This window comes from Anabas testudineus, chromosome 10 (genome assembly GCF_900324465.2).
Source record: "Anabas testudineus chromosome 10, fAnaTes1.2, whole genome shotgun sequence".
In the NCBI taxonomy this organism is placed as follows: domain Eukaryota; kingdom Metazoa; phylum Chordata; class Actinopteri; order Anabantiformes; family Anabantidae; genus Anabas; species Anabas testudineus.
The window spans coordinates 13,459,219-13,482,313 of NC_046619.1; the positions used below are offsets into that span (position 1 = coordinate 13,459,219).

Genomic DNA, 23,095 nt, shown 5'->3' on the forward strand with positions numbered 1-23,095 from the left:
GTGACTTCATAGGAAATCGTACAATTATTAGAAAGAAAGAAATTTTCTAGAAAGCTCTATCAAAAGTGAGTTCTTTTAAACTGGAAACATATTAAATATCAGTCAATGGACATAGAGAAAATAACAGCTACATATAAAAACATTTGTTAAAACATTCATTCTCCTTTCACCTGTTTATTATTGACCATCCGGCCAACACTATTATTATTGTTGTTGCTATTGTTATTATGACTAATGTTAATTTTTAATGTTATATATTCTTTTCTTCTAACCACCTATTGTTTTTTTATTATCTGCCATCGCTGTTATTATTATTATTATTGTTGCTGTTATTATCCCACTCTTTCCTTTCTTTCTCCTCTTCCTCTTTTTCTCTTAGTTTTTAATGGTTTTCTTCTCAGCTATTTAATTTATTAACATATTTATTTTGTAGCTACCTGCTATCTACCTTTACACATCATCGTGTAAAATATGTGTATACTGTATATTCTCTATGGCACCCAATACCCTGATGCAGACACACGCACTATACATACTTCACAAATGTCCTGTCCTTCTGTCTTATGTAATGTACCTTCTTGTTTTTATTCTCAGCATAATATAACTAGCAGGTTCTTTATCTGTGCCAGATTTGATTTGACCCATTTGTATGTTGTAAATAAGTTGTTGTTTTTTTTTTAAACATGATACGCAAACCTTAATTGTTTACTAATAGCTGGACTCCACTGGGTCTGTATTGTTTCAGCCTTTTTTAACAAGTTCAGTAACTGTGTCAAAGAAATAAGGGAGGGGGGCCCCTACTGGACAGTCCACAGTGTTACATTAGTAACGCTGACACTGGCTTGCTGCAGTGTTGTAACCATGGTAGCTGCGCACAAACATGGCGGAGAGGATATATGAATATTTTAAAAAGATGAAGCTAACAAATCTACAGCACAATGATCCCAGTCCTGTATTTGTAAAGTCATTTATTTGAATTATCATGATATGAAAAGTGCACTTGAGTAGAAGGTTGGTCCTTTTGTTTTGAGATAAAGACAATCAGGTCATTTTTTTTCTGTGCACGTACAACAAAGGCTAAATTTTGCAGAGGTACGTAGTTCACTAAAAGTAACAAACTGTCAAGAGCTGGTTGTCCTGAATTATCTCAGATCAAACTCGAACTCTATGTTTAATAAGTACACAGCAAAAATATCCATCTTAAAAAGTTCAGCCTAATTTTACTTCATGGTGATTTCCTGCATTCATTATTTTAATATACTTTTAATGCAGCTTATAAATGAACCCTTGTTGAAAGTAAGAAAAAATGCATTTGAGACTGTTTGTTTTAAAAATATAAATAATATTATATAATATATAATATTATTATATATAAGATAGTTTTTGATGTTTTAATGTTTACTTAAAAGGGAGGAATAAATAGGAAAATGAGAAAAGGCAGTCCCAGACATAGAGCCAGGCACAGCAAGTGATTTATTCCTCTGAGACATGTCCACAACAGTAGCCTTCTCTGTATGTGCATAAATAGCTCTGCAGCTTGAAACTGATTTAGCTAAGCGTGATCTTTAGGATTCAGCATCACTGGCTGCGTGGCTGGGAGATGCTGAGGTTAAATAGGGGAACCGGGAGTCAAGGGAGGAGGAGGAATTAATGCCTGAATGAACCCAGACACGTTGCTGTGGTGATAATGAGTGCATCACATGTTTTTAGACACATTCAGTGTGTCCCTAAACAGCAGCACACTATTAGTCTTTCAAATCACTATCTTTATGCGTTCAAAGGGGTCTGGGGTTAATCTCCAACATGATTGCATGTCTCAAACACCTGAATGCCTGCAGCATCTGATGTGAAAGTGGAGCAGTTGAGGATTAGAAGCACATAGTCGACAAATGAGTGGCCGGCAAAACAGTGTTGTTTTCATATTACATCTTTATTGTTGGTTTAATAGAAAAAAATGTGCCTCTCATGATACAGATTCAAAAACACAAATATTACATTAATGTTTCTAGCAGCATGACTTAATTTCAGATCTGGTGACATCACTGGCAACAACATTTTATAAAATGATTAAAACAGAAATGTGTATTTATTGTATATAAAAATGTAAAATGTGTGTGGGAGGACAGACCCTGACAGTTTCAAGAAGTGGTGAGAGGCAATACAGGTTTAACAGGTTAGAGGAAAAAAGCTGAGCAGAAACCCACAATTAAATATTATTCATATTGCAAAATGTAAGGCTGTGGGAGGGCCTGGACCAAGTGCTGCCCTGAGGCCAAACAGAAAAATAAAGAATATGTCACCGGCAAAAGTTGGAACATTTATGGGCGGGAAAAGCCGATTCCTTCAGGTAAAAATAAACGATGAATTACAGGGGTTATAGAAGATGTGAAGGACATAAAGGTCTGCTTAGGTGAAACCAACAGCATTAAAAAGTTTTTCCACAATAATTGATGACCGCTACTGGCAAAAAGCACTGAAAAAGTATTCCTGCTGGAGGAGTGGTCCACTGTCTGTGAGAGGTGTTAACTTTTGAGTTATGATATATAGACCTTCGGCTATTGTCTTTTACATATCTTATGTGTGCTTTGAGCCAGTAAACCGTAAGCTAAAAACTGCAAACAGAGGAGCAGAGAAATGGCACAATGCACAGTAAAACAAGGTGCAACACTGCAGCAGTTTACACTGACTCAAGTCAGAGAAGAGTCTGATGAAGTTTAATGAGGGGAGACTGAAAAAGTTCTGGCAACAGACAAAAATATCATCTAGAAATTCAAGCAAGTGCTCAGTGAAATTAAGCTATAGTTAAATAATATACTACAAAGTCAACAAATAAGTATAGTATGATACGGTATTGTTAATTCATGTAGTGCACACAAGCTGATTTGAGTTGATCTGACCTTTTTTATATTGGGTTTAGAAGAATGTAACACTCAAACTAAATCATGTCTGTTGGCTAAGACAGAGCGAGGCCTATGTTTATTTACAGTATGTGCAGCCTCATGTGCCAAATGCTTCTCTCTGTTGCTCTGGTCTGTTTACTGTACGCCACAGACAAGCACCAGTACTACAGAACAGCAAGCGCAGGAAACGCGACGTTTCCACCAGTCGACTTTCAGCGGAAACTAAAATTCCGACAAAAACATTCTAATCATTAAAAATACACAAAACAAGTAGTAGTGTCAGTAGTATATAGTTTAGGTGACATACAAGGTGCTCTGCTGTAGGTCTGGCTGATCTTGAAACAGCTCTGAGAACTACTGGAGACAAATGCAAACTCAGCGTCTAAGTTAACATTTCTCCATTTAGTTTGACATGTTCCAACCTCAGAAAAGAAAACGGTCACGGGACAGCGAGACCAGCAAAGCTGCATAGAAAAGAAGACTTTGGCAAGCCAAACATTAGTTCAGCAGAAACCATGCAACCATTCAGATGTACTATCATTCTTCATTCATTCAGCTCCTTCACTCTTATATATTATTTTAAATCTGGACTAACTGAACACTAGTCACTGAACTGAACTGTGTCACTAAAAATACCAACAAGTAAAAAACAGTTATTAAAAACAAACTAGAACCATTTTAAAAATTACAAAGCACATAAAGTACATACTGCATGTTGATACATGTCAGTTTTCTCTATTTGAATCTACAGCAGGCCAACAAAAAGGAGCAGGAACAATCAGCTGGTTCCGACCAGAAACTGGGTGAGGCTGTTATAACAGCTCCCAGGCTGACAAAGACTACACTGAAACAAAAAGAGAAAATAAAAAGTAAAAACTCAAATTAAATCAGAAAAATTCAACAGGATCTGGTTCTAGTGTGTCGCATCTGGGTTTCCGATTGCTCGGTAACTATAAGGCAGAACTGATTTGTTTTTTAAATTGAGGCTACTGCTGTGATTCAACGTTCCTAGTTTTAGTCCTTGTCTTTAAAAACATATTTTTAGAAAACAACACTGATAGTAAGCTGCTACTGTAGCTAACAAGGTGACATCATCTTAACACAAAAAAAAAACAAAAACAAAATTTCAGTTCACAGTCAAAAATACACTAAATTTAAACAAGTCTATTAAAATTAGTTGCGACACATTTTGTGCATAGAAACACAATCAGGCTTTTGCAGCCGTTGTTATCCCTCTTGTAGTACTTTTCATTCACGCATTCATTTTTCAGATTCTTCAGCGACATAGGCCTCTAGTTTGACAGCAGTAATCTAGTGCAACTTGTCAGTAACACATGGTACTGTGTTTTCAGCGGGGCAGTAACAGAATTTGAAGTTAGTGCTGTGCAAACCAGCAGAATAAGAAATTAATTATCAAATGTTTCCTATTTCTCTTATTCCTATACAAACACTATATTTACAATGTGGGTGGATTTTGTCCACATAGTTGAAAATCAGCTATTAGAACAAATAGGTCTCAGATTTTTGTAGTACAAAAATAAAATCTATAACAAATTTCACAGTTATCCGTTATTTATTAGGCAGAAGGATATTGATTTGGTTAAATAAAAGTAAAATAGAAACAAAATACTGTAAAATAGTCACTTTAAAAACATGACAGAGACGTCTTCTTATTTTTAGGATTCAATTGGACTCAGTTGGAGGTGACTGTGCATGAGCTTTGTAGATTAGATTGATGTCATCGCTTTGTTAAGCAGATAATAACTCAAGAGAAACTCCGAATTGGGTGAACTGAACTAAAATCAGCAGCTGTGATGAATGATACTGGTTAGCTTCTAAAGCTGATACATGGATGGCTCATGCAGCCCTGACTTTTTCATTACCCCCACCTTTTTTTGTGTCTCTTAGTAGCAGCTGCAAATACAGTCAACAACTGTTCTGCCAAGAGAATTTTTAACACTGCCTCAGTCAAATTAGAGGTGTATGTTTTTGCTTTCAAACATGCTTTACACTCTATCGCCAGTGTATGTGTCTCCACTGCATATGTTTGTGTGTCTCTTCTAACTTTACTTAAAGATGTCAGACATTTAGATAACAGCGTGTCTTCTATCAAAACAGGCTGTGATGAGGAGGAGCTACAAGATAACTAGCAATTCTGTAGGAAAAGGTAAAAAAAAACTGCGGGAATGATGAGGATCAGAGTTGAATATTTAGAAAGCATAAATCTCTAAACTATTTGTGCACCAACAGTGAGAGTATGGGGAATGGAAGTTGAACATACACAATATAGTTTTGTGGTGCTTAAAGAGACACTAATGAAGTTACAATGGAAGCCAGGCTGATTGAAAACAGATGTTTGGCAGCTTTGTGGTTTTGAGACCTGATTTAGATCGAAAAAACAAACCACAACACAAAACAGTGAAATTATCAAGTAATGAACACTGTCACTGTGTTCAACTGGACTGCGTTGTTGAGGTATAGGTGTATGTTGAAGAACTGTTTGTTCTTTAGTGTTACTTATGAAAAACTACACCCAGCACTGAGGTTTGTGTAGCTCTTAGGCCCTAAAGACAGGAGCCGACTGAATAATGCCAGTGAAAGCAAAAACGGGGACAGAGAGAAAGGAACACCTGACTTACACGCCAGGGCGTTTCCTCTTCCCAACTGTGCCGCGCGTTTTTTCTGCATTGCATACATGTGGTGTATGATCACAGTGGATTATTGCAGCTCTGCTCCACATCTGTTCATTAATGTTTGTTGTTCAGGAGAACTTGTAATCTAAGAGTGCAGAGGTAAGTGGTCCAAAGTTTATGAAACATAACAGTAACTGCAATCTGTCCTCTCCGGGGGATTTCTCAATGAGGCTGACATTTTGTTATATTACTGCCAACGCAGAGAGTGATGGTCTCATGTCATAAAGCAGCAAACTGATTGGATTGTCTGTGAGACAGCCTCGCAATTTGGCAGCGTTAATCTCAGTAGTCCTCTCTCATCAATAAACTGTAATGTAGTACAGTTTCCTATTATTTACTGTAACTGCCTCTGCAATAAAAATGCTGATTCAGAAAAGCTGCGCATACACACGCACATTCACACAAGTTCTTAATAAACAATGCAAAATGCCTTTTGTTGACCTGTCACAAGTCTATGCTACCAACAGTCGTCACATTAGGACTACATGAGCCAACCTCTTGCCACTTACACGTGTATACAGTGTACCCACGGTAAAAAACAATGTGTGTATTGTTTTTTTTTTTTATGAGTCTAGGACTTTAAAAGAAGAAGAAAAGTACAAAAATCAAAAGCTGAAAGTTAAGGCTGACTCATGAGAAGACTGTTGTTTAGTTCCAGTCATTCAGGCAGCAGATGTTCAGCTCTCACAGCTTACCTCTTTTAGCTTATGACTGCATATGTTAACTGCAAAATGCTGCAAAGTCACTGGACTATAATGAAAACACTCAGTGAAAATCTAAACCTCTAGGGCTCGTGGCATATGAATCAGTGGAATCAACAACTGCCACATGTGTCTCCTATGCAGACAAGCTGTAGATATAGTTTTGCTAAGGATCATTGCTGTGATGCAATATGTGGATGAGTTGAGGTGATTGTGTCTGGTGGCTGATCACTTCCAAAAGTTGTTTGTTATCTCGTGTTTGTAGTTTGCACAGCAGAAAACAGCATATTGGAATAAAGCAAACCTACAAATCACTCAAGATAAGATTGTGTCTTAGCTACACAAACTAAATAAAATGCATTGGGTTTAAATGCATGAGGTACTGCATAAATACTTGTGAACTTATCCCTTCATTAGTTCTTATTCTATATGCCTCCTTATCTTAATGTGTTTATATGGAATCTAAAAATAGTCATTTTTTAACAGCTTGAAAAAGCTGAAGTAGCATGATAAATGCTGTGAAACCACTACTGCTGTCAGTTAAAATCTCTTCATATCTTTACCCTTGTGTTACTACAGAGTCCACACTGATAAAATAATCCTAGTTGACAATGTCTTGTGCTTATCCTCCCTAAATATTTCCATAATTCTATGCTGATCTGCTTTCTTTCTCTCCTCTAGGTGGCAGGTGGCCAGAGAACCATTTTTTGACGTCTCTACATTTCAACATAACAGAAAGTCAAAAGGTTCCAGGAGGGGTTAAAGGTCAGCCAACAGGAAGTCCATGGTTGACATTTGGGAGGAGGACAACATAAGCATGAGAAAAGGAGCTGGTGTGCAGAATCCCTGGAAACAAGCAAAAGGAACGTTAAACATAAGTCGTAACGTGTGTTCACTTATTTTCAGGCATAGATACATGATACGTGCTGAACATTTGTAAATATATGTAACCTTTGTACGGTGCGACTCAGATGTGTGTCTCTACATCAGTGTAGCCGGGCAGAATGTCTCCATTGGAGCAGCTCTTAGGCTCATCTGTCTTTTGGGCAGCAGGCAACATCTGGGCAGTTGTAGATGTCTCCTCTTGTGACGCTGCTGTGTGGCGTTGCTGGAGCCTGCGGTGTATCAGGGGCACAAAGAAAAGCACCACGCTCCCCACCATAGGAGGCACCCCAGCCACAGAGAAGGCCACAGTGTAGTTCCCAAAATAATCATGTAGTAGACCTGGGCAGTGGAAGCAGGGGAATATGTAAAATATAATGTTAGCCTGTCTTTAATTAAGGACACACACCAAAACACTATATCAATTTCATAGTCCTTGACTCCAAGGAGTGATTAGTATAGCTTAGCATAAAGGATACTTCAATACATTTAAATAACACTAATTCACATGTTAACCCTTAAACAAACACAAACGCAAACAGCAATTTGTGCATGTGGGCAGAGTCCCCCAAACCCTATACAGAAAGCTGTTTTCACATTTCTGTTTGTGAACGGATTACATAACTAGATATAATGGTCTGCTATTTCTAAACTCAACATAGAGGAAGGTTACCCATACTGTATACCGTGCTTCTAGGCTTTAATGGTCATCCATGCTTGTCACATCTTGACTCCAGCTCTGTACTTTACACACAGGCATGAGAGTGATATTGATTTTTTCATCTAACTCAGGAAAGGAAAGCAAATAAGCACATTTTTCAAAAATGTTGAACTATGTCTCTAAAACACCATCTCCGCAGTCATGCACATACGCAGGATTTAATTTCTCAGTTGTAAAATGCAGACAACCTGGCACTCTATTCTAAACCGTTTGCACTTTCGTCTCCTCAGCTCACCACAGGTAAAGTGCACATACTGTACATTTTAAGTTAGTCTGCATGTGAGTTAAACTGTACCTACAGCAACAAAGCAAGTTCAACTAGTTTAACACACTTCAGAATGTGTTTAATTAACCACTCAGCTGGTTAGATGACAGACATGTCAGGGTGTGCACTTACACTGTTGCCTGTTATGTATCCACCCATGCTCAGGAAATCACGTCATATATTACTATACTCTGTACATTTTTTGTTTGAATGCCAATGTTTGATCTTTAGACATGTATACTGTATTCAGTATTAAAAATACTGTATTCTTTAGGTGTGATGGTTCCCTTAAATTTCACCCCACATGCATTTTAGAACTGCTTATTATTACTCATGATCAATTAATCTGCTGACTTTCTTGATTAAATCAAAAAGTGAAAATCAAAGAAATTTTGTTGTTTGTTTGTATCCAACCAATAGTTAATTAAAATGCACTGTAATCTAAAATACAAAGCAGTTGTGCAAACGTACATTGTTGCAAACCCAAAGAAATTTCCATCTCCAAGTTCACATCTTTGTTTGTTTTTGTGAAACCATCATCAAAATGTACTTTAATCTAAAATATAAAGCAGTTGTGTAAACTGACATTGCTAAATTAGAAAAATGTCAGAGTCCAAGTTCACGTCTTTAAATGTTTGTTTTCATCAAACCAACAGTTCATCAAAATGTACTGTAATCTCAAATACAAAGAAGTTGTGCAAACTGACTGAGTGTTGCAAAATCAGAGTCTGCCTTGAGGAGGCCAACAACTTGACAGCATGAAATACGTTAAACCACTGACATCAATCTCTACAATCGGAGCGCTCCAGTTTGCTGAGGCCAAAAAAGGAAAGTGTTTAATATTAAGAGTGGTCCAGATGTTGTGAGGATTGGCAAGAAAGAGGAAGAGGATGCCCGAGTCATCAGTCAGTCAATTGTTACTCTGGTCTCAGTGTTCTTGCATGCACAACTGTAATTAGAGAGCTGAAGAGATAGATCATGTAGGGGAGACCTAAAAGGAGTCAAGCCAATTTCTGACCCTGTATGTGTTTTTTTTTCCTAAAGACAAATCACTGAAGTGGCCACAAGTCTAAACCATTCTAAATGCAATTTACTGCACAATCAATCCTAGCATGCATTTGTCTCCCTGCATTTTTATATCCGTCGTTTAATTCCTTTCCTCAGCTTACACAACATCCTAGAGTCAGGGCAAGATGCCAGATGGTGTTAATTTTAGATTATACAACAAAAAATGACATAACTAACTAAAATAGGAGAAAAGAGCGTGCATCTCACCGGCAATGGGTGGACCTGCTGTCATGGGAAGAGCCATGAGACCTAGAAGGTAACCTATGGCCTGTGAGGCCTGCATGGGCCCAACCAGCTCGAATGCTATGGGAGCCATCATGGTGAGGAAGCAGCCGTCACACAGGCCTAGGAATAGACACACAACCACCAGCCCCTCAAACACTGAGCACTGAGGAATCATCATGGACATCAGGCCCAGAACCATGAAGGACACCACCTGAAACAGAACACAAAGAAGCTTTCAACCTCTCTCTTATCTCTCTATTATTTAGAGTGATAAAGGTCATGACTATCATGTGTTACCAGGCTTCTCCTATATTTCTTAACTGGTAAGAGAAGCTGTAAGCAATATATAGAGACTGGTTTTAGGATATAGAGAATATTGAGCCTGTTCATGGTGTTCTGTCCTTTATGTACTTGCTTGAACATGAAGTACTGGCCTAAAAAAATGTAGTTTTCACTGTGAACATTTTGTTTATTGTGCAGCTGAAGACACTTTCCAGCTACTGCTAGGAAATGATACAAAGCTACATACATGAGGGCACTGAAAAGAAAAAGTTTAAAACTTAGCTTTGGTTCCCTGTGAGACGCCTAAATGATGAATTAGCATGAGGTTCATGTGGGGATTGTAACTAAGATAATTAATACAAACCTTAGGGATTTTAAACATCGCAGTCACATCATCTGTTCTGTTAGTTGAGCAAGTCTGAGCTCTGCACTTTAGTAGCTGCTGCAAAAGGCTGCTAAGCTGTAAACAGTCAGATTACACTAAGCTCGGAGTTCATGATTAATACTGTGAACTCTTAAGGAACCTGTTGTGTGTTAACAATGAGCTAAAAGGTGTTACCTTAAAACCATTTACAATTTCCACATTGTACAAGAAAGCAACTCTTCAAAACACAGCGAGTTTTTCAGTCTGTAACGAGTGAGGAGCAAACATTCGATTTTTCAGAAGAAAACATTATCCCTGCACAGTGTTGCTGGTCATCACTGCAAAAGGAGCATCAGAAACATGTATATTGTATCAATAAATACATGTAGACATGCCCACTTTTATAATGCATGTGATGCAATTTCAAGTCATGCAAGATTTTCAAATTCTAATTAAACTGGCTACGACTCAGTATCCATATGCTGAACTACACACTTGATTAAAACCCTGTAGACAGAGCGACGAGGCCAACACAGCTGATGAATTATCTTTGTTTGCATTCAGCAGGAATTGCATGCATAACCATCAATCCACCCATTATCTGAACCACTTTTCACCCCTCAAACTACTCCAAATTGCTTTACCCACTTCCACTCACCCATACCATTATCCAGGCAGTAATTCTTCTTCCAACAATATAATGCTGGTGTTGTAAATGCAGTAACATCAGCATCTGAGTTACCTATAACTCATACTAATAAGTCATTGACAACACTGACACATTCTGATTGCAAATATAAATCTACTAAAACTATGCCCCCATTTTAGTTTTAGTTTTAATTATATTATCACAAACAATAGTTCTGTGTAATAAATTGTCAAAATCAATCAATAGAAACTGAACATTATAACCTTCGTAAAGGTGAGACTGTATTAGAATGCATTGTTTATATCTAGGTGAACCTAATAAACTGCTGAGTGTATATTAGTATAATTATATATGACTGTACAGTATATTATTGCTTACAAAGCTGTGCACATTAGGGAAAAAGTGGACTGCTTACATTTTATACCTGTAGACACTTCCTCACCTGCATGTAGATCTTTTGAAGACCAGGAATGAGGTCTCCGATCTTGCCAAAAGCAAGACGTCCCACTCCAGAAGAAGCTCCAATGCACACCAGAAGCACCCATTCCTTCTGGGTCCCCTTGAACTGCTCCTTGACAAAGTTCATCTAAGAAAAGCAAAACAGAGGTGCATTTGGTGGAGAGAAGGAATTGTAAACCCAAACCCATGGTTTTACAATAACAAAATGTTTCATCTACAGACCTTTCGAACAGCAGGACATGAAGGCCCAACGCATATACAGTGGCAAGAAAAAGTATGTATATACAAGATCAGAATTTGGTTTGTGTTATTACTTTAGGCACATTATATTTGTTAATACTCTTGAATTAGATGAAGATCAGATCAATAAATGCAGAAAAACATGAAATTCACATACTTTTCTTGCCACTGGGTCAGACCACTAGGTCAGACCCTCCCACTCCCCTCAGTCCTGACCCCCTAAATCTGATCCAAAACATGAAACCGCCCTCTGAAGTCTTTCCTGAACATGCTGGTCCTTGTGAAATATTTGCTCTGCTTTGAAGAGCTCTACATTCATCAATGACCATAGGATAGACATGTTTAGGGATAAAGAGAGGCCATACAGGAGAGGTTTCCTGAGGTGGCTGAGCCAATACAAAGGCCGGGGCTGTGTTTACATCTGGGCCCGGGCCTGAAACAACAGGCCTGACAGAGGGAGGCCGGAGCTAGAACATCCGACATCTGGATAGAGAGAGATCAACTTCACAGCTCCACGCTGCAGCTTTACACTCATCATCCTTCATATCTCACTATCTCACACCAAAGTCAGTGATAGTTAATGCATAGTTTTAACGTTAGCTTTAGAGAATTTGTAAAGCAAAATGACTGTATTATAACATGAGAGTAATTTCTTTTTTCATCGTGATATTATCAGATCATATTTAGTCATTATTTCTGCAGTCATTCTGCTATCTGCTTGTTTACATTTATTGTCAGTTGCTTTTGTTGTTAAAAGGAAGTAAAAAAGGTATTTCAGGAAATATGAAACATGCTCTCAGCCACTACAGGGATTTGATTGACAGCAGGTGCAGCAGAGGCCAAGTTTCAGCAACGAGAGAGACAAAGTAAACAAACTTGAACTGTAGCTTATGACGAGTAATGATTAGTCTCTATACAGTGATATTTTCAGAAATGCTTACATGCTATGCTTACAAATATAAACTATATACAGAGTTAATAGTATTAATGCAGAGAAGGAGTGGCCATCATGAATCACTGTTTTATAGAAAATATTTTTCTCCCGTTAAATATTAATCATTAATAAAGTTTATTTTATCCTAACTTATCTCATTATATGTACATATTCTTGTAGAAAAGATGTGTGTTTTAATATCTGTTGTTAGAAAGCTACGCAGCAATTCTCACACATGAGCCACATCTTCAGCTTTCACTGCTTGTTTACCCTGCTGCTGTGCATTCCTCTGCTCTATTCCCAAGGCCCACAGAAAATGAATGAGATCAGACCGCCCACAGTGCAACAATACAGATCTGACATGAATCCCTCTTCCTCTCCACCTCTCTACATTTCCCAGGTCAGCTAAGGAACTTTTTTTTTTCAATCCCAAACATAATTACACACCTCTATATATGAAAGCCCTAATTCTGTTTATATATCAACAAGGAGTCCAGAATGCCTACATTTTCACAGACCAAGAACATTGTGGTGTGTATTCCATATTAATGTTTTACAGTTTAAGCCTAATTAAAGTCAGGAACAACACACTACTTCTACAAGCATGTTTTCGAAATGTTCTTACCAGGTGGATATATGGCACAAAGTAGCCCAGGACAGCCGTAGCTACTCCAAAAGCCCAAACCCTGTAAGTCACAATGTGAAACACACGCAGGTTGAAGTATCTCCTGACAGTAGCCAGAACGCTGGTCCACCTGCTCCCATTCTGAGCTGCAGCTCCTAGCTGTGTTTGGCCTTCAGCAGTGCCAGGACCCATGCCAGGCGGTCCCATGCCTCCACCAGCAGGAAGTAAAGGTTTGAAAGTCAGTGCCAGCAAGGCCTGGACCAGCATAAGGAGGCTAAGGATCTGGAAGGTCCTGCTGAGCCCCAGAGGTTGAGCCACTTTGTCAAGGAAAACTGGGAGGACCATGGAGAAGAGGCTGGCACCAGCTGTCACCACACCATTGGCCAGACCCAGGCGCTGACGGAAGTAGTGGCCGAGGATGACCAGTGAGGGCTGGAAGGCAAAGGAGGATCCACAGCCAAACAATATGCCATATGTGAAATAGCGAAGGCTTAGGGAGCTGCAATAAAAGAGACAATGAAAGTAAAGCAGCATAAGATGCTGAATAGCAACAGATAATCATGTTGTATAAACTGGTTATGCACACAAACAGTAAAATGATGATTAGGCTCATTTAGTAAAAGACCTGTGCAAGAAAACCAGCAAATAGCAGGTATTTCTTGCTGCTTATATCAAGATTTGTTTTGATTATTAAACATGAATAGTTTGAACTAAGTTGAGCCATCTTCAAAACAATCTGCTAAATTGCTAATATAGCTTCATTTTCATTGTTGTTTCTTATAGATTTTAACTCTTGCTCTGCTCAGTGGTTGTTGGCAATATATAATTTTAGTAAAATATTGTTTATCTACCTAGATCAAGATAAGATAGCAGCTAGAATCCTTTCATCGTGCAGCAAGGAAATGGTTAAAAGAGTGTAAAAAAACATCAAGTGATGTCTTTAATAAATGTACATTAGCTTACTTTACAAAGGATGTACCAAGCAGCCCTATAAAAGCCACTGCTGCCCCACTGACAGCTGTCTTCCTGCAACCAAAGTGGTCTGTGAACATGCTGACCACGGGCGAACAGAAGAAGATCATGCCCATGGCCAAGGCCCCGACCCAGGCTGCAGAGGAAGAAAAGAAGTGACATAACTTGTCAGTCATATTTGGAAATGCTTGTGTAGTGTAGTGTAATAGCAAGACAATCTTGTATCTGTTTGTGTATCAGGAAATGATGATAAATTGCCTTTCAGGCATTTAAAACTCATAAACATTGCGTTTAAATGTAATATCAGACCATTTCAAACACTTTTAAATGCATTACACAGGTTTGTCTTGAACATTTCTTTATAATATGATTTAATATTAATATAAAGCTTTGTAATTTATCGTGTCTTTCTAACATAATTCACATCAAAACTTTATAAGATTGGTGGTGATAGTGATTGAACCCAACACAAAAGTGGATCAAAGTGCAGAGTTCTGGCCTGTGGTGTAATATCCAACCACTGTTAAAACATAACAAGTCACAATGAATGAGGCACTATGTCCCCTGAATTGCAAACAAACAAATGTCCAGTCCCCTGAGGTGCAAAGGTAGCTTCAGTGTCTACCATGTTGTCTGAGCTGTTTATGTATTAGTGAGACCAGAGTGACTGATAAACAGGTCCATGAGCTGATTTGCCTACAAACACATAAATACACACAATTATACACTCTGCTCAGTGTGAAACATGAGCTCCACAGTACTATACAAACACCATCTCTATGCACACGTTGTATACATCTGCTTGTACACAGGTTCGTGTCAAATGTTGTATAGTTCAAGAGGCACAGCATAAACAGTAATTGATCTGCATAACAGCATATGCACATCACATCTCAAGGCATACAGCAGATACATATATTCTCATGTTAATCTCAAGAGGTGTAACCTTAAATTAGGTTTCTGCTTCTTCTACTTAGTTGCCCTCAGATAAAACTTATATTGTCTATGCCAAACCTTTCCATGATTACAATATTTGTTTTGGCTTCCATCTGATTCTGAGCAAGATATCTGGATTTCTTCAGCAGCTTGTCACTAACCTTCTCTATCTAGTACAGCGTACCAAGTAGCAAAATACGTTCAGATTTTAATCTTTTCACTAAAAAATAATTTCCTGCTGTGGCTGAAAATGACACAGATGCTGCACGACATGCAACATTTAAAAATTACGCTATGCTGTACTACACATTTATTCTGTTAAGCTCTTACATCATTTTTGCCTGAGGGGTGCACATATGGCTTTCCACTATGGAAATAACTTTGGCCTAAATCACTTTGGCCTGTAATCTCTCTGGTTAAGGCTACTGTATGGTGTAGATGAACATCTGCTTGAATATACTGCAGGAAGGTATACCAAAGTTCAGCTTGATAGTGGTTTAAGAGTATAGTTTGAGTAATGTGGACCAAAGAAAAAACAACCAACTGCATATTGTTGAGGCCCTGGACCAATACTGTCTAAGCTCAAGGATTTCCAGAAATTACTCTCTCAACCCTTGACCCAGCTTCCAGAAAACCCCACATCTCTTAAAGAATGGGAGGCAGCAACAACCGGGCTATGAGGAATTATAATACCTTGTGTACCGCTGGTACCAGCAGTACACCAGTCCTAATTGATGGCTGTTGTTATGTTACTGCATTACCTTTTCTCCAGCCTGTATACACAGATTTTCTTGCCGGAACCCATGTGGAGATAATTAAAGTCTCCTGGGGTCAATTCTACAATGTGTGTGTAAAGAAAAAACAAAAAAAACAAAGCACATTGTCCGCAACATACAAGGTCCAATGTAAAATCAGACGCTGACAAAACTACAGACCCTTGTCTCGTTATTCCAGGCTCTCCTTTCTTTTCTGGCCAACCCTACTGCCAGTCCTCCTCTTTCCTCTGCCCTGGTACAAGCAAAGGTCTGTGAATAGTGGAGTGTTCTCATTAGAGATAATTAGGTCTGAACACTTTCAAACAAAAGAGAAGGAACAGAGGGAGATGGAAGCAAAATGAAAAGATGCCTCTGTGTGTTTGTTGAGTGGTGGTGAGGGGGCTTAACAAGCTTCCCTCCTTTTGTGTGATGAATGCAGCCTGACAGCAACAGAAAGACAGACTCTATAGGACCATCTGTACACTGGAGGAACAAACTTCTTTGTTTATAACCACGACTACTTAGTTTATTCTCTATATGCTTAGTGTTCTTTTTTGTGCACTATATATAGTACTGTGTTAATGAAAGGATTAAACCAAACCATGCAAGCTGGAATGAAATTTACACTATACTGTATTTATTTAAAATATATTAACTATGCATTATGTCAAGAAGGCGCATTGTGTATTGCTGATCTATTGCTGTTGGTAAATTCACATTGAAACAGACTGACCATACTCATGCTACTTGCTTGCATTCGTGTTGTGTTGATTAAACAGTTACCTCAGTTACAACGTGCCAAGACTGCCGTTTGCAGCTACACTGCACTGACAAAGTATTTGGACAGTAACACCGTATTTGTTTGTGTTGGCCCTGTACTACAGGACAATGAATATGAAAAGAAACTACGAGGTTAAAGCCAAATTTCAGCTTTAATTTGAGGGTGTTAACATTTAGATCAGATAACCAGCTGAGGATTTACACAGCAGCTATTTAGTTCCTCAGTAGAGGCAGACAGCACGTGAGGTAGGAAGTACTTTCGAAGACTATTCACAGCGTGCTCTGTGGATTATCCTGAGTAACAATGACATTCTTCCAGGAAAGAGGTGTTAGTGATGACTTTTTCAAATGTTTTCAGTGCTATTAGGAGTACAGCAATAGCAGCAGGGATTTATTTGGTGGCAGCAATAACCTAGGACATGAAAACCCAAACTTGACAAAATAAAACCAAAACTATTTGAATACACAGAACCCACGGCAGTAAATTGAAAGTCCACATAACCATTGTTTCATTTTAAATGTAGCGTGCCAAGGCAATCAAGATTAAATGATTGTCCAAATGTTTTCTGAACATAGTGCTCATGGCACAGGATGAAATATTCTACCTGCTAAACAATGCCACATATTGTGTCCAAAAATGTCTTGGGTACAATGTAACAATGGCCATACGTATTTTTGTAACATTAACGGAAACACGGAGGTACACAACTATAGAGCTGGTACAGAAGCCTGTTCCCTGAAGGCTAGATGCAATTCCTTAGCAGATGCTAAACTTGGGAAATAGGCTGTTACATGACGCACACAGTAATTTGAACTGAAAAACAAAGATATTAAAAGGTTCTATTACCCACTATCTTCTTATAGCTTATCTTATCTAAGCTTCACGTGCAATGTTTAATAAAACCCTGTCCAGGTCTTTAGTACCACTCACTAACAATCAGCAGCTCCTTCTGATGTTCAGTCACATCATGCTCCAAGCTTCCACTGTACACTGCCATGCAAACTGCTTGTGCTGACAAGATGAATTATTCAAGACGGCCGGTATGTATGGCTTTATAATGGATATATTTTGCACACGCGTGTCCGTGTAGCAGAATAATGTTTGATGATTTAAGATTTTTCACATTCCATCTCACGCTGGTGGGTCTCCCAGACCTTCTATTACTGTATTATCCACAGGTGTACCCATAATCCCTTGCTTTTATTTGAGAAAAGGGTGATGCTGTTTATCATCTATACACTCGACAAAAACGCTTTGCTCACTTTTATCATCACTTTTTCCATTTGCACCTGCTGGAAAACTAATATTTTTTTATGGTTTTGTTCAAATGAGCCCACATTCAAAACAAAAGCGGTTTCTACCTGTTTATGAGTATATGCGATCAGACCTGACCCCAGTTCCCCTGCCCTCTGGAATGCCAAAAATGCCACAGTACTCCCTGATCTGCCAACTTGGGATTTCCAGCTGCCCTGGAGATGCTGGAGAAATCTGGGGCAGCATAGCATCGATAAAGCCGAAGGAGTGCTGTATGCTAATAACAAGAGAGGTTTGATTGTGACAGTACACACACACACACACACACACCTGTGTGACTGCTGCCCTCAGGAATGCCACTAAAGGTGACATATGATGAAGATTTGGATGTTGATGATGAAATTGATAAAAGAAAATTGGTCAAACTGACCTTTTAACAAACTACTAATTCCATTCAGGTTTATCAGACTGTGTTTCGATATGCTGCTTTACAAGGTTTTTCACCCCTTTGGCCTTTTTAAGTTAATGAACACCTGCTGAATGTTGCTGCTGCAGCTTCACTACAAACAGATGTTAAACCATGATATTGATTTTACCCTGATACTGATTTCAGAGCCAAATAACACAGACATGTTTGCACAAAGTGGTCAGTGGCATGATCAAACACTCGACTTGACATTTGAACATACTTTAGCAATCGAGTATGTCGCCACTATTGGAAGATTATTGCATGCACATATTCAGAACTATCCTGAAATATCCCTGCCTTATGTTGCCTCGTTTCCTCTTCACATGCCTGGGCCTATGAACTTGTTTGCGGTATGTGCATATCATTTATACATTACCAGGGTCTTTTCATTATTTAAAGGGAAACTGTTCATGCTGTAAAAAGAGACATTTACAGAGACTACCAGAGCCTGTGTTACATAATTCTCGCCTTGAACAAGTCACTAAAATAGTTTTAACGTCAAGAACAAATTTAATTTTACTCGGTAACTTCTGCAACTCTTCAGCTTCCTTTTATCCACTGATGCGTTCCACATTGGTGATGTGAAGTTGGAAATCATCTCAGGGATAAATGAAAAATTAATCAGTCACACACTTTTTTTCTTCCCTTTCAAAGACACGTTCCGAGAATCAGAAACTCTGCTGCAGCAGAAATTGTGCTGTGGTTTTTATATTCAACGCAACCATGTTCAATCACACATCACATCGTGAGGAATTCAATACCCACAGACTGTAAAACCAAAAAGTATGTTGTGTTGGGAGAATTGCACTGAATACACACATTCACACCTCAGCATTTAAGTAGTGACCACAACAGGAATGAAACCTCTGACCCCACTTTGCTGTAATCAAGCAACACACCATCTGCAATTCATAATCCCCTCACCTCTCCTTAGTTACTTTCTTTTATTTAAAAGCCTGTTCTGATCCCCCCCCACTGTGTTCCTCCTGAGCTATTTTGAAAATCTCCTGTTTACCCCTCAAGGCTCAATAAATACCCAGCATAATGAAGCTCAGTATCAAGACTTAATAGCAATCTCTGCTCAGGTTTTAATCACATCTGTCTTCTCTGGTCGCCTCATCTCCTTTGGTCTTAAAGTTGATTCAAGATGTTGTACGCGTGTGAATTTAATCTTTGCTGGCTGCACTCTAGGGGACTGGATATTTTAAAAGGAGCCTTTAAAACTGTGCCTATTGTAGTTAAGCTCTTCCCCTCTGTTTTCTTGTGTTGCCCATGGGAAAAGGTCAGTCTACTCATTTAAGCCTTTCACATAAGAAAACAACGAAGAATTAAATCCAAAGAATGGTAAGAGGTGAAATCCTTAACAAAAAGAGGGCTGAAACGACATAAACACCTTGACGGAAACTGATGTCTGTTTCAAGCACATACACTATGTATGTTTTTTCAGACTGAGCGTGATCATGGTTCTGAGACACAAAACCTCAAAGTAATGTGACGCTTTGTTGTGTTGCCCACAGACAGATCATTTCCTCAACACAAATTAGAGATGAGTATATTAACCTGTACTTACATGAAAAACTCTGATCTTATCTGTACCTTGCGTTTATGCTCTCTCTCTCTCTCTGTAAATGTCTTCACACTGATAATAATAACGGGTTGAATTTGTTCCAGGAAACAGTCTTAGAACCATAATCCCTTCCCACATCCTGACCTTAAACTTTGCTGGTGATTGTTGAACTTGACAGCATGTTGAGAAAAATACCCACACCTGTTACATGTTGTTCCACTTCTCAAAAGCATTTTTCCACCAGAATATGGACACTGTTTTGCAGCTCTACTGGTTCAGAGGCCAGATGCTTTACAAGCAGCTCCATTAAGTGACTAAACCTCTAGAGAGCAGAACCCCAGAGCTGCTCAAGGCCAAAAGCAAAAAAAAAAACCCAGTTCCCCATCAACTAATTATGGCTCACTATCAGGGTCAGCAAGTCAAATTTTATCATAAGACTAATTTATGTGCATAAAACAAAAGACTGAACTGTATCGTTCCTTAAAAGAAACTTTGTGGATTTCTAAATTAAATTGGATCATCTGTTCTGGACATTACTCGATATCTCCGTCAAGCTTGAGGCATGCAGCAAATACCAAGAAACTATTTCGACATCAAGCAGTGAAAGCTTCTAATATAATCCTCAGCAAAATGATTTCAGCTGAAGCATGCAGGGGGAAAGGGAGTGAACAATAGACCCTAGTCTGGTCCAAATGTAGCACTGGTGATCTTGCTGTATACTGAATTTCACTTTCTGTACAATATTAAGGGGAGCCACGTTTGCTCCGATTTGTAAAAGATGTTTTAGACACTCCTCTTAAGTACAATATGCTCACAGTTTGTGACTCTCTGAATGTCTGTGGCACATTTCTAAAACTTTCAGTCCTCTAGGGAAACACTTACTTCATCAAAAGGTCATTTGTGACCAAGTAAAATTGATTTTCAGCAGCTGGTTAAAGGAGTAAGAATAACAGCAGTGTTAATGAATACACAGAAAGTATATAGAGAAAACTGGTAGTAGACTGTTGGTCACTTAAATGTTTGTTAATCATTTAACATCAGTGGTGGTGCTCTCCAGAACATGCAGCTCAAACAAGAAGAGACACGTTCAGGAAACCTGAGCACTCACCCGTAAACAAAAGTAACACAGACTTTATATGTTTTTAGGCTGATGTGTAGGTTAACAACAGGGTTGAACTGTGACCTGACCCACATCCTTTTTAGACTGAAACATGTGTCACATATGTGACAACCTATGAATTACAGCCTACTGTGTTATTTACTCAAATATCATTGTACCTACAATGATTTTGTCAGGTGATGATTTACAGCTTCATGTCACTGTCCACCTAACTTCAGCAGTCAGTGTGGTGGGCTACTCACCCGCTTTGAACTGAGAGGTCTGGTCTGATTCTGCATGCTCCTTCACCAGCATCATGTGCAGGATGCCGAAGGAGTTTTGAATCCCGAAGATCGACCCGTTGCACCAGGTTGCAGCAAAAACCACCAGCCAGCCGAAACCTCCTTCGGGTGGGACGAATCCGGCTCCGTGGTCGCGCTTCTCCACGTCCGAAGCCGGGGACAGGGGCGGCAGGGGCGGCTTGCACCCGGCCTCGATCAGCTCCACGGTGCCGTCCTGCGGCGCGATTTTGCCCTCGCTGCCCGCCGTCCGATCATCCTTGGTCCTCTCTGCTTCTCGGGGAGCATCTCTCTGCTCCATCTGAGGAGCTGCAGCCGGCTGCTCCGTCCGGGACACCTCGCTGGACGGCTGCGCTTGACTGTCTAGCCCGTTGATCCCCATGCTCTCTGGTGTGGCGGAGAGGTTACAGTGGGCTCTGCGCGCACACGCATGAGATATAGGTCACTGACATAAGAGCACCGATTTGAATAACAGATTTGATTGGTCGTCTGTCAAAATGTGCAAGACAGATGGTCCTCTACTGACAGACGAGCCTCCTACGTGCTGCTCGTAGCCCGAGTCTGAGCGTCAACTTCGGCGCACGAACCCCAACCTGCGGGCGCTGTATGTGTCATTCTGGTCGGAGGTCCGTCTTTTTCCAGGAATCAGCAGGCACCGCCTATTTCTTATTTTATCGAAAGCGTGTGCTTCTAGGAACAACACTTAGAGACTCACACCATGCATTCACTTTTGAAGGCTTCCCTGTTCGGTGCCAAATGCGGATCATCAACCTGTAAAATCGTCCTGACGCCGTATCGTCCTGTCACGCACTCCCCACACGGTCCGCGACATCCCCCGGTGGCAAAGGACGGGATCGGGCGCTCCACCTCTCGTGTTTGGTATCTTCCCACGGTGTGGATGTGGACTAGGTAGGCCCGTGCGGCTCCCCGAGGCGGCCTCGGCTCCTAAGTGTCAACACAGAGCTCCGCCGGCCGTCATTCAGCCGCTCGCCTCCGCCTCCGTTGGAGCCAATGGCGGAGTTTCGGTACAGTTACGGTAACTTACAGCGCTTGAGCTTCGGCTTTTCTCGGCTTCACGGAAAGACCCGAGTGCGTCCCAGCCTCAGCCTCATTTGACACCGACTCTACTCCACCTTCCTTCCGCTCGGACGGAGATCTGACTACATCCTGTAGTTAACAGTCGTCGGTGACATCCGTTTCTGATCTTTTCTGTTAGAATAAAACTGTTTTATGGGATAAAATCGCACGTACACTCACTGTTTTCATCCTAGCCGTCGGTTTGCCGTCGTCCACTTCCAGCTCCCAGCCTTTAAATAAAAACTATCCTCTTTAATAACCGCTGAGTTTTATTACAAGCGACAGAGTACCCTACATCGACAACTGAGTATTTATGAATGTCAATTAGGCTGAGTCAGTCGTTTCTCCTTTAACGACTTAAATGTGGAGCTGTGTTTTAATGGTCTCCTTCCCGTGTACAGTACCGAGATTTCCTACTGTACTGAGTAAACCACTGCTTCCAGGTTCCCTCCCATTTCTGGTCCAACTCCATTTGAAATGGGGGTCTAATATCCAGCGGCTCTAAATATGTTCAAAGCACAGATTTGCCCTATTTACTACACATTGGTAAACACTATGGTATTTTCATGTTTACTACTTTATACTTATGTGCAATTCAAAGAGAAATGTGTTATTTTGCATCTCTATAGAAAGCATTCATCCTTATATTTTTAATTAAATTAAAAGCATCACTAAAGCTGCCATTAAAAGAAAAAGTAGGACTATAAGAAGGCCACAATTACTAATATAATCTATGTAATAAAAGGCCCATGTAAGTATGTTAGATATCACATAGGTTAATGTAATAATAAACATTTTTTTGTAGTTTATTATTTTTAATAGTCTAATTATATGTGATAATGTATGACTTATATTTAAGTCTTCATCAGCAAACTAGC

The 23,095-nt window shown here is 39.5% G+C and overlaps 1 protein-coding gene across 1 annotated transcript; it reads right to left on the reverse strand.

Annotated features, from left to right (window-relative positions):
* Positions 1 to 1,909: 1,909 nt before the first annotated feature.
* Positions 1,910 to 22,600, reverse strand: slc16a2 (solute carrier family 16 member 2). The gene is made up of 7 exons (XM_026357419.2): positions 21,105 to 22,600; positions 13,972 to 14,116; positions 13,009 to 13,507; positions 11,193 to 11,336; positions 9,438 to 9,666; positions 7,246 to 7,518; positions 1,910 to 7,140 (listed from the first exon to the last, which is right to left on the reverse strand). The coding sequence occupies exons 1-6, from the start codon at positions 21,520 to 21,522 to the stop codon at positions 7,262 to 7,264; spliced, it is 1,692 nt and encodes a 563-aa protein (XP_026213204.1). The 5' UTR covers positions 21,523 to 22,600; the 3' UTR covers positions 1,910 to 7,140; positions 7,246 to 7,261.
* Between the last annotated feature and the right edge of the window lie 495 nt (positions 22,601 to 23,095).